This window comes from Lactuca saligna, chromosome 3, assembly GCF_052625555.1.
Source record: "Lactuca saligna cultivar CGN05327 chromosome 3, ASM5262555v1, whole genome shotgun sequence".
Taxonomy (NCBI): Eukaryota; Viridiplantae; Streptophyta; class Magnoliopsida; order Asterales; family Asteraceae; genus Lactuca; species Lactuca saligna.
The window spans coordinates 25,692,616-25,705,542 of NC_136419.1; the positions used below are offsets into that span (position 1 = coordinate 25,692,616).

At 36.6% G+C, this 12,927-nt stretch overlaps 1 protein-coding gene across 1 annotated transcript in view; it reads right to left on the reverse strand.

The window, feature by feature from the left end:
- The window catches only part of LOC145035283 (uncharacterized), a 48,070-nt gene extending 35,867 nt beyond the window's left edge, over nucleotides 1-12,203 (reverse strand). Inside the window, exon 1 of the mRNA XM_078983853.1 lies at nucleotides 11,858-12,203. Within this exon, the coding sequence (XP_078839979.1) occupies nucleotides 11,858-12,203 (346 nt within the window). The remainder of the gene's footprint in view (nucleotides 1-11,857) is intronic.
- Nucleotides 12,204-12,927: the final 724 nt, after the last annotated feature.

The following is a 12,927-nucleotide window of genomic DNA, read 5'->3' on the forward strand; positions in this document are numbered from 1 at the left end:
GTCATTATGTGTCTCAGTATGCCCATGTATGTTATCATGAAACTAATATGTTATGACATGTAATATGTGATAGGGTAGGGGTGAAATAGTCCCCAGATACCGGTTGAAAGATACCGAAAGGGAGGTTAGGTCCCGGATATCGGGTTAAAGATACCGAAGGGAGAGTAGCTCCCGATTACCGGTTGAATGATACCGAAGGGGAGGATAGTTCCCGGCTACTGGTTGAAAGATGATGAAGGGTAAGGTAGCTCTTGGTTACCGGTTGAAAGATACCAAAGGGGAGGGTAGCTCCCAGTTACCGGTTGAAAGATACAGATGATTATGTGCTATGGGTATGGTGGGGGAACTCACTAAGCTTCGTGCTTACAGTTTCAGTTTTAGTTTCAGGTACCTCTTCGTCTAAGGGGAAGGAGCCAGCGGTGTAGCAGCACATCACACACACACACACATGTTTTGCGCATCCTGGGAGTCTACTCTGAATTATTTTACTTTTGACAAAATTGTTTATTGAGCTGAATCAAGATGTTATTTACATCAGTGTTCAATGTACGTTACATACTTTTCTGATTTCAAACTCTGATGAATATTCAAACTCGATTCTTAGATTCTACACCAATTACAAATTATTTCCTGAAAAAGCATGTAAAACGAGCGTCAACTATGAAAATAGTTGGTGAGTTCACATGTTTACTAAATCAAGGTTTTGTATAGAAGTTTTCATAAATAAAAGTACATTGCTATAACAAGAAACAAAGTTCGTTGCTAAGATATTTTTATACAAGTTTTATTGATACAATGAGTGTAAAAGTTTCGTTGCTAAAATGTGATGTAGGATTCGTATGTGCATCAAGTTTCCATTCATGAGTTCACAACCCAAGCCTAATGACCGAATCGTGCCCTATTGAATACTATGTGTATCGCAAACCTAGTGTATAAAATGGTAAAATGCACTCAAGCGAATTGTGCGAGTGAGGAGTTGTCTACCTCCTGATAGCGCTATCCATAATAACCATAGGCTCAAAAGAGTTAATGAGTTGTGTCGAGAGATTCTAGGGACTTAATCGCGATACAGTCCTCATGAATTAAAGTAACATACACATACATACAAAATATAGCAACCAAGTTTCATACGAGTCAAAATAAATACAATGAACAATAAATAGTATTTTGGACATGCTTTTCCACCACAAAACATAAAAACCGAAAATAAAGGGAGTGCGTGAATACTCACAATGTTTCTAGTAGGTACAAGTCGTGCCTCGGAATACACCAACGCCTTACTACCGGGATCCTACGACATCAAACACACACTAGTGAGTTTTTATGTCGAAATCTAATGCTAATATACTAAACTCTAGATATAGAGAAATGCCAAATTTTTTGTTCTAACATTGGTTTTATATTAATTGGTTACTATTTTTCTGAAACTATGAAATTTTATAACTCATGTGGTTAAGACAATTTTGGATATCAATTTTCCATATTTTTTGTAATATTAATTGAGCGTATTTCAACACATTTAAAGGTGTTTTAAACTCCTAAAAATGTAAAATATCATCAAAAAGTTTCCAAAAGTTTTCAAACCTTGTATTTTCATTCTAAATACAATAGAGGTCTTCCAGAAATTTTCCCTTGAATTTTTGATGTGATTAACTATTTTTCCAAATTTGTAAGCTTTCATAACAATATAGATTCATGAAAAATAGCATCCAATAGATAAAAATTCCCAAACTTTTTATAATACTTCCACTAGATATACTTAAGCTGATAAAAATATAAAAATGGATTTCTAAAATGTTTAACCCACTTTTATGATTTTTGTGCATTTATTATAATAAAAAATGAAATAAATAGCCACAAGTTTCTGAAATTACCCAAACTTCTCATATTACTGTTCTTAAACTTATTAAGCTGGAAAAAAAAATATAAAAATGGATTTTTAAACTGTTTAACCAAATTTTATGATTTTTGTGCATTTATTATAATAAAAATGAAATAGAAAGCAAACTATTTCCAAAATTACATAAAATTTTTACATTACTTTTATTAAATGTTATTAAGCTGTGAAATAAATAAAAATTGATTTCTAAAATGTTTAACCCAATTTTATCATTTTTGTGCATTTATTATAATAAAAAATGAAATAAATAGTAAACAGTTTCCAAAATTACCCAAACTTTTTATATTACTGTTATTAAACATTATTAAGCTGAGAAATTTATAAAAATAGATTTCTAAACTATTTAACTCAATTTTATGATTTTTGTGCATTTATTCGAATAAAAAATGGGTTTAAGTGTATTTAATCTTGGGAAAATATGACAAAAAGAGCATACAGTATCGAAAAACCATAAAACGTTTATTGTCGCATCCTAATGTGTTTTAAGGTGTTTTGGTAGATTTTCGTGAATTTTGGATGACCAGAACTATTTTATTTGTTTTTAGGTAACTATAAATACAAAAATTGGTGAAAAATAAGAATGTTTTATGAAAAATTCTCAAAATATCTTTATTGTCTCGTCCCTCTAGTAGGAGATGCGAAAATTATTACATATCTTTTTCACATTTTATAAAGTGGTTTTATGATTGATTGGGGCAAAAGAAAAAGAAAATCAAAAGTCATAATAAACAGCAACAAAAATCGATGAAACGTAATTAGGTGCCATTAGTTACTTTAGGGGTCATCCACGAATTTATCTAGGATTTATAGACCTCAGAAAGTATTTTATATAATTTAAGCCCTTGTTTTCTTGTAACAATTTTAGTAAATCAAGGAAATGATTAAAACTCTTGGGATTTTCCAAATATTCATATCATCTTACTGGGAATCTGGGGTAATTTTCTTTCAAACTAAAAAGGATTTTTAGATTTTTTTATAAATAAATTCATTTACATGCATTATTAACAATGTACTTTGATCATCAAGCTCTTTAGCTTGGTGTTCATCACATGCATCACCGTTTGAAGACCATGCATGGACATATGTGTCACACCTCCAAACCAGAACGACAGAATCGTTCGAGGGCAGATGACTTCATGTAGTATCGTAACAGTTGAATACATAGTAAAGAAAGTAAAACAACCATCATATATATAATTTAAAAGTTACATTGTTGAATGATCCTTTCTCAAAATAAATTACAATATGATTACAAAATGAGTTTTAAAATAACGCCTTAGTGTCCCTTCTCCAAAAGCTGGGGTTTACCTGTATTACTAAATCCTTGAGAAATACAAGTAGTTTTGAAAGAGTGTCAACAATTAAGTTGGTGAGTTCGTAAGTGTTTATGTATAAAATTTGTAAGTTTGGTATAAAATCACTAAGTTTATTCCTGAAAAAATCCAATATTTTTCCATGAGTTTGTGGTAGTTTAAAAGTTCCAAAACTGTACTGCATTAGTAGTTTTTCATGTCTAGCATAACATATTTAAGTATGTATAAAATTAGTAAGACATTTCATAACCTCGTAAATCATCGTGTTTTTAATAATCCGTGTGAGTTTTATTTCCATGATATTGAACTAGACTGTCTGTAACAACGTTCTTCAGGCATTGGAATGTTTTGATGTTTGTCACCCCAGACCTGTCGGTCTAGCTGTAGCTAACAGTTTAGGTGCGGGATTGTCAATCGCGTATAGATCTATACACAAATATGACGCTCTCCCTACAAAAGATTATGGTATATAACACAGGAATTTAACTGCATACTTGAAAGTACGTGAAGTTGAATGTCTCACAAAACTTAGTATCAAATAGATTTACGTATGAAAAGTCCATTTGTTCTTGTATATGAAAGTATTTCCTTGATATAGTACTTATAGTATGTAAAATCTCATGAATATCTAGTAAACTATACCTATTATAGTTCCAAAAGTATGTTTTGTTTGTATGGTAAACCCTAGTGTAGTGTCAACTTTGTATGTAAAGTATAACATTATTGAACATTTATACTCAAAATAATAAATAAAGTGTTTGATATTTATATAACAACATGTTTCATTCCAAAAAGACAAAGTGTTTATTATGATATGTTGCATGAGAATGTTTTGGTACGACAGTGATAAATCACATATGCTTGATTATAACAAAAAGTATAGCAAGAGATTGATGTTTGTCACACGAGGATAATCGTGTGTTTAATTGTATTCCCCCCCCCCCTTAAAAGTGTATAAAAGCATTTACAAAGCATTTGAAAACGTAGTTATAGGGGTATGAACTCACTTGAGAGAGTGAAGATGGTGAGATGAAAACCGAACAGAACTTAGGCAGGAGAAAGCAGATTTCTAAGGACTTTCAGGAATCTCAGGAGCGCAAAACTTCGTTCGGGACTTGGGTGTGAAAACCGAGGCTTCAGGATATTTCTTGCATGCAAAACAGAGTAAAAACACAAGAGAAGGAGAGAAAATGAGCAATTTTGCCGTCGCATCCCTTTTATAGGGGGCTGAACCGCCTCGGTACGTTGGGCGTACGAGGTTACGTGGGGCGTAGTGGGACGTCATTGCTTACGCACTTCGGATGGGAGGGATTCTGTCCAATTGGAGAGCCTATGGCCGATGGGACGAGGCTCCTATCCTCTGGTACGTGGGGCGTAATCCTTTATGCGAGGCGCAAATGCATTTTTCCAACTTCTAACTTGCATAACTTTTGCATACGAGCTCCGTTTTTCGCGTTCTTTATATCCACGCATAGTTGAGAATCTACTATAGAACTTTTATTTAGACTTTGATGGCTAATTTTGAGTTAATTGTAATTATATTATTTTTAACAGGTCGGGACACGAAAGGTTCGTTAAAAATCTGTAACTTCTTCATCTGATGTCTGTTTTCGACAGACTTTTTATCGTTGTACTAGCATTGTTAAGGTATTCGATTCTCATTTAGATTGTTTTGTTCAAAAATCCCTCAATCTCTATTTTGAGTTTTTAGCTGTCTGCTGCTACCTCCGAAACTTCGAAAAATCATAACTTCCCAATACGAAGTCAGATTTGGGAGTTCTTTTTATGTATTTTCACATTTTAATGATATCTACGATTTTCATTTAGATACTTAAGGTTAAAAAGTATTTTATTAAAACTTCGCATTTTACGTTTAATCCTATTGACGGGTTTGTTGTGAATCTTAGGTTGGTCATAAGTTCTTCGTTATAACTCGGATTTTAATGTTCTTTATATTTCTGAAAACCTTGACATGATAACTATCATTTATGAAATCCACTAGATGACTTTTGAAAATTTTATTTTCGACAATAATTTCATTATATTAAAAGGGGTTACAATTCTTGACTTTTTAGGTCATTACACTGATTCGAAATATCGATTTGTCACATCATCCCCCCCCCCCATTAGAGGGAATTTCTTCCTGAAATTTAATGTGAGATATATATTTGTGGATTAGGGAAAAAGACGTGGATACTTTTGTTTTATTTGATCTCGCACTCCCAAGTGTATTTAGGTCCTCGTTTGCATTCCAGCGGACCTTCACAATGGGTATGCGACTTTGTTTTGTTCTTTTAATTTCACTATCCATGACCTCAATTGGTTCCTCTATAAAGTGGAGACTCTCGTTGATTTCGATTTCATCTTGAGGGACGATGAAGGTCTCATCGGACAAACATTTCTTCAAATTTGACACATGAAAGGTAGGATGTACGTTATTGAGTTCCTGCGGTAGTCGAAGTTTGTATGCTACCGGACCAATCCTTACAAGGATCTCGAATGGTCCGATATACCTTGGGTTTAGTTTTCCAGGTTTTCTGAAACATATTAACCCTTTCAGGGCGAGACCTTTAATAGCACTCGGTCCCCGACCTGAAATTCCAAGGGCTTCCGTCTTTTGTCCGCATTACTCTCTTATCTGTCTCTTGAAGCCTTTAGTCGTTCCCGAATCCGAACAATCTTCTCAGTTGTTTCTCTTATGATTTTCGGGCCTGTGAGAGCGCTGTCAGGTTGTCACACCCTGGGCATCGGCGGAAACACCAGGCAGTGTAAAGTCATTTATCATATTATAGTTATCAACCTCCTGAAAACACATGCATTTTAAAATACGTCAACATAAAGTTGGTGAGTCCACAAGTTTTGACTCCATATAAAAATAATACATTTTCCATGTTCAAAAGTATAGTTTTGAAAGTATCATTTTGACTTTCCAACGTTTAGTATATATATCCTAGGTATAAAAGTTTACTTACCAAATAAGTAGTTTACCTATAAGTCTCATATACTATGAATATAAGTGTTTGTAATTCCATACAAACGAAAGTTGCTACGTATAAATCTTATTTCAATTCTATACGAGGAAAACTGCTACGTATAAATCTATTTCAATTCTATACGAGTACGTCTGTTAGGTATAATTATCTACTTAATATACAAGTAGTATATCTACCAGTTTCTTGTACCTATAGTATAAGTGTTTGGCAAACTTATACTTAACATTAATACTTGTATAACGGCAAAGTATAATGCTTCTAACAATTTGCTACCATGAGTCCGTAACCACGGCTATATGACTAGTTTCAAACCTCTGCTTGATGCTACAAGTTTTGCATCTTGAGATAAGTTCCACACGCTTCATCAACGTCGGAACAATAAATAAACGAAAGGACAGTTCGTCACTCGCACATGGTTTTGTTGTAACTAGCAGCCACGAGAGGGGTTGTCAACATGTATCTTATTCATACACGACTTCCTCGCTCACAATTGGATTAACGGTTACAGGTCAGAGGATTTTCCCTAAGATTTCTAGTCATAGTTGATGAATACAATAACACATGTAGACTTGTCGACTTCCGTTAAATCTAGTAGTAAAATCATATTCATGTCTAAAACCCTAAGTTATTAGACTATGCTTTTAACATTACTCCTAATATTTATAATACTTAGGTAGCACAACAGCTATAATTATAATTAAAACCAGGTTTTATATTGACATAAAATCAATAATAGCAACATATAACGTTCCTAGTTTTATCTTGACATAAAACTATCAATAACAATATATAACATACTAAGTTTTATCTTGACATAAAACTAACAATAACAAGATATAACATACCAAGTTTTATCTTGACATAAAACCAATAATAGCAATATACTTTACAACTTAACATATAGAACTTCCGATATATAACTTTGGAACTATATCGCACACAAAATATATATATAATCCTAAGTATAACTCAAGATCTACATTAGTATGACAATAACATGCTAACAACTTTATGATAGTTGTATACTTTCAGATACGAAATAACTATATCCCAGTTATTGTAACTATCTACGTTGATACTGATATATACTATCATATAGACATAATAATAACATATATATATATATATATATATATAATATTTAGCATGCGTTTTCCCCAAAATATTAGAAAGTGGGGCCGTGAAACTCACCTTAATATCGTGTTTAAAAGCAGTCAGCAGTTCGCGATCACCGGGCTTGGGAAGCAAAACAGCTTCAGCAAACGAGAGAGAAAGAAAGTAGAAATGGTGTAATGAGCCTTGGGCTCAAAATGGATATCTATAGGCTGATTTTTTGCCTTCACGACGTGATAAATGATAGGTTCACGTCGTGAGTTATGGCAAGAGTCATCCCATAGCTTTAGCGCGTGTTTTCTAGCCTCGAAAAGTGTCCTGCAGCATTCTCAAGTCGTGAGAAAACCTAGCTCACGTCGTGAGCTTTTGAGTTATCGTTCCGTAGACTTCTAGCTACAAAATGAGGTGGTTTGACTCCTCACGTCGTGAGTTTTTAGGCTCACGTCGTGAGTCCAGCCAGATTAGGGTTTCTGACATGTGTTGTGCACTCAGATAGCTATAACTTCGGAAGGTCGTAACTTTTTCATACGAACTCCGTTTTTTATGTTCTTTATATCCACGCATAGGAATTTACGAGCAATACAACTCTATTTTAGACTCAAATAGCAAATTATAAGCCTATGTTAAATTCCTCATGTTATAGAGATTTTATAGTGTTCGGTTTATCATAACTTCTTCATGCAAAGTAAGATTTAGATGTTCTCTATATTTTTGGAATCATATAGACGTACACTTTGATTTATACCATTAAGTATGTATGAAAGTTCATATTTATATTAGAATTATCATGAAATACATAGTGAGTTTACTACATTACTAGTTTAACAAAATCACATTACATGATTGGTATAATCACATGTGATTGTTATTGACCTATTTTGACTAGTGTTACACAAGTACTTGTCCCTTGGCTAGTTGTGTGTCGCCCACTTCAGCCCAGCACAGTGGTGATCTGCACTTGCGGCCATAAAGGGATTTGAATGGAGCAACTTTAATGTTGGAGTGATAGCTATTGTTGTATGAGAATTCGACTAGTGGTAAATGGGTATCCCATGTTTTACCAAAATCAATTACACAAGCTCTTAACATATATTCTAAGGTTTGTATGGTCCTCTCACTTTGACCGTGGGTTTGTGGATGGAAACTGGTACTCCTGTCTAGCCTCATTCCTAGAGACTTTTGCAGCGACTGCTAGAATCGCGAGGTAAACCTCCTATCTCTGTTGGAGATGATGGATATTGGTACACCGTGTAGTCGTACAATCTCTTGGATGTATGTTCAAGCTAGCTTCTCCATCTTGTCAGTTTCCTTTATGGGTAGGAAGTGTGCAGATTTTGTTAATCTATTGACGATTACCCAGATGGTGTCTAGTCCACCTGCTGTTTTGGGTAATTTGGTTATGAAATCCATGGTTATCTGCTCCCACTTCCACTCGGGTATTTCGAGTTGTTGTAGTAATCCTGATGGATTTTGGCACTCTACCTTGACTTTGGTGCAAGTCAAACACTTGCCCACATAGGTAGCGATCTCTGCTTTCATGGTCGGCCACCAATATAGTTTCTTGAGGTCCAGATACATCTTTTCCGAACCCGGATGCACTAAGTATCGAGTTTTATGAGCTTCGTTCATGAAAATGTCTCTAAATCCACCAAACTTCGGTGTCTAGATCTGATCCACGAAGTAACGAACTCCATCGCCCTTGACCTCAAGATTCTTATCCATTCCCTTAAAGGCTTCACTCGTCACATTCTCTTATTTCAAGACTTCCATCTGATCTTCCTTTATTTGCGTGGATAGGTATGAATGGATCGTCATGGTTAAGGATTTCACTCGGCGGCCCGAGCATTCCTTTCGACTAAGAGCATCAGCCACCACATTCGCTTTTCTTGGATGATAAAGAATTTTACATTTGTAGTCATTTAACAGTTCAACCCATCATCTTTGTCTCATGTTGAGTTCCTTTTGATTGAGGATGTGTTGAAGGATCTTGTGATCGTTAAAGACTGTGCATTTTGTGTCGTAGAGATAGTGTCTCCAAATCTTTAACGCAAAAACGATTGCTCCCAGTTCGAGGTCGTGTGTAGTGTATTTGACCTCGTGCATCTTGAGTTATCTCGAGGCGTAGTTGATGACCTTCCCTCGCTGCATCATAACACATCCAAGACCTTGATTAGATGCATCAAAGTAGACCACAAAGTCTTCTATTCCTTCTGGAAAGGACAATATAGGTGCGCTACATAGTGCCTGCTTCAGTGTTTGGAATGCAGGGTCTTGTATTTCTTCCTAATTGAAAATTACACCCTTTTGCGTCAAGGTGGTAAGTGGTTTAGCAATCTTTGAGAAGTTTTGTATAAATCTTAGGTAATAGCCAGTAAGGCCCAAGAATTCTTGGATTTCCGTTGGGGTTCTTGGTGCTGACCTTATTGCCTTGATTTTGGAAGGGTCCACGTGTATCCCGTCTTTTCTAACCACATGATTTAGGAAATCTACTTTCCGAATCCAAAATTCGCACTTTGAAAACTTTGCGTCTAGCTTCTCTTTTCTTAGAGTTTCCAAGATTTATCGGAGGTGTTGACCATGTTCCTCTTTACTCTTTGAATAAATGAGTATATCGTCTATGTACACGATCACAAGTTTCTCCAGGAATGAATGATACACTCAGTTCATTAAGTCCATGAACACCACTGGTGCATTTGTTAATCCAAAGGGCATCACTACAAACTCGTAGTGACCATAACGAGTTTGAAAGGCTGTTTTGGGAACATCTCCTTCCAAGACTCGTAGCTGATGATACCCGGATCTCAAAACGATCTTTGAGAAATAACTCGCTCCTTGGAGTTGGTCGAACAATTCGTCAATGTGTGGTAAGGGATACCAGTTCTTGATAGTGAGCTTGTTGAGTTCTCGGTAATCGATGCACATGCGGAAAGATCCTTCCTTCTTCTTTACGAATAGAACTGGTGCTCCCCAGGGTGAAAAGCTCGGTCTGATGAATCCTTTGTTGAGTAGTTCGTTTAATTGGCTGGATAATTCTTACATCTCAGCTGGCGCTAGAAGATACGACGACTTAGCTACTGGGGTAGCTCCTAGGATTGAATCGATTCTGAACTCAACTTGTTGTGATGGTGGGACTCCTAGAAGATCTTCAGGGAAGACATCGGGAAAGTCGCAGACCTATAGAATGTCTTTGAGGTCTTTCTCTTCTTTTTCCTTATCTACTACGTGGGCTAAGAAGGCATGGTACTCCTTACACAGGTATTTTTAGGCTTTGACGCAAGAGATGATTTGTAAATTGGTACTGGGTTTGTCACCATAAACGACAAGAGTTTCGCCGTTTGGCAGATTTATGTGAACGGCCCCTTCGTGACAGAGTATATCGGCATGGTGTAGGCTTAACAAATCCATACCGATGATGACATCAAAGCTCTTTATAGTGATCAACATTAGATCGATTTGAAATGAATGTTCGTTTAGAGTTAGCGTGCAGCCTATGTACATATCGTTTGTGCTTTCTGTTCTACCGTTTTCCATTTCTACTATAAATATCTTATTGAGTGATTGCGGATTCTGTTTTAGTATGTGTTTGAATTTATGACTCACGAAACTCCTCTCCGCACCAAAATCAAAGAGTATGCATTCATAAGCGTTATCAAGGAGAAACGTACATGTAACCACCGTGGGATCAGCTATTTCCTCATTCTTCCCTATTGCAAGCACTCTTCCTATGCCGCCAACATTCCTTGCCTTAGGGCAGTCCCTCTTGTAGTGTCCAGCCTCACTGCACCCATAACACGCCTAGCCCACACCGACTCCAGGGACTTGGGTGATTGGTCGAGCCGGTGACTTACAGAAACAGGCAGTGTGCCCTTTCCTGTTGCAGTTGTTGTAGTGCATCTCCCGATAATTTCCATTGTGATGGAAATTTCATTTTTTGCACTTCGGTAGGTTCCCAGCGTATTGCTTTGCTAATGCAGAGGTAACAGGAGCAGTAGTGGGGGTAGTAGCGGCATGGACTGCCACTATTTGTTGCTTCTTGGAAGGTTCTTGTGAAAACTAACTCTTCCTCTTGCTCCAAAACTTCTTCTTGCTATTATTGTTGGTATTGATATTGTTGTTGTTGTTTCCTATGGTTTGCTTCGGGACAACATTCGCGAGGCCTTGACAGATTCCATGGTCGACGAGAGCTTGTGCCAAATGTTTGGTGCTATCGAAAGTGACTCGTTTGGAAGCTAGTACACTTCCCCGAATCTAGGATGACAGCCCCCAGATGTATCTTTCGATATTCTTGCTCTCTAGAGAAACCATGCCTGGGTAAAGGATTGCCAAATCACTAAACCTATTGGTATAGGTTGTGATGTCCGAGCCTAGCATAGTAAGGCCCCAAAGTTCCTTCTCTAGCTTCTGTACTTCACCCTTTGGACAGTACTCTTGCATTAACATTTGCTTTAGATTCTCCCAGCCCATAGAATTTGCCACTATCAGAGTTAGTGACTTGACGTGGCCATTCCACCACATCAAAGCTCTCTCGGAGAATGTACAAGCGGAAAATTTTACCTTGCTCACTTCCAGACATGCACAGATCTCGAAAACCACTTCTATTTTCTCTATCCATTGTGATAGAGCCATTATCCCTCCAGATCCATTAAAAGTTATGAGCTTTCTATTGGTGAAGTACCTGAAAATGAAATCCCCTGAACGACCATGGTGTTGGCCATTCGTAGAGCTATTTACTCCACTTCTGGACCCATTATTACTCATCTGTGCCATTGTTGTTGTCACTGCAGTTGTTACAACAACTATCAAGGTTGCATTATCTGTTGATGGAGGTGGTGGTGGTGGAGGTGTTGCAATGTTGACACGATGTTTAGATCTACGGGGCGGCATCGTGCTGCTAAAGAGGTAGAATAAAGAACGTAAGTTTTGAATGATTGGAAGTTGTGTGTTAATAAATTTGTTATGTTATCAATTTATAAATTCGACTGTCCTACCCAAGGTTTTAGAGCTTGACTCATAACAAAATTTTGCATAGTGATAGATAAACTTATAAATCTGAGTGGTATTCAAAGAATTAACACACAAAGGAATTTCTTCATATATATTAAACATACGTTGAGTTACATTTGAAGTTAGGAAAATTTCGACCCTTCTAAGGATCTCCGATACACAATTTAAAGAAAAGTAAGACTTTTAGTTGAGTTACTATTCTATAACAAAATTATGGGATTTGGGTTAGTTCTACTTGCGACGTAGGTTGCACTTGGAGCTCGACTATGTGTCTGATTGCTTTGCTTCCATAAGGCGCCTATAGAAGGCGACTTGCTGTTCCCTTATCTCAAAGAGAGCTACAATTAGTTGTGCTTGGAATGTGTCGGCACGGAGCTGGGCATCATCCTGCAACTTGTCCAGTTAATGGATGTCGGAAGTGTGAACTTATACTTCCACGTTGACCTCACAAATCTGGTTTGCTTGGACCCCAAATTGATAGGAATGGTTGGCTAGTTTGCCTACCATAACTGGGAGTGCTCGGTCGGTTGAACCTCTATCCCTGATGTCGTAGAAGTCCTGACACATACCGTAGGGAGGGCGTACTCCTTGTTATTGGCTCCAA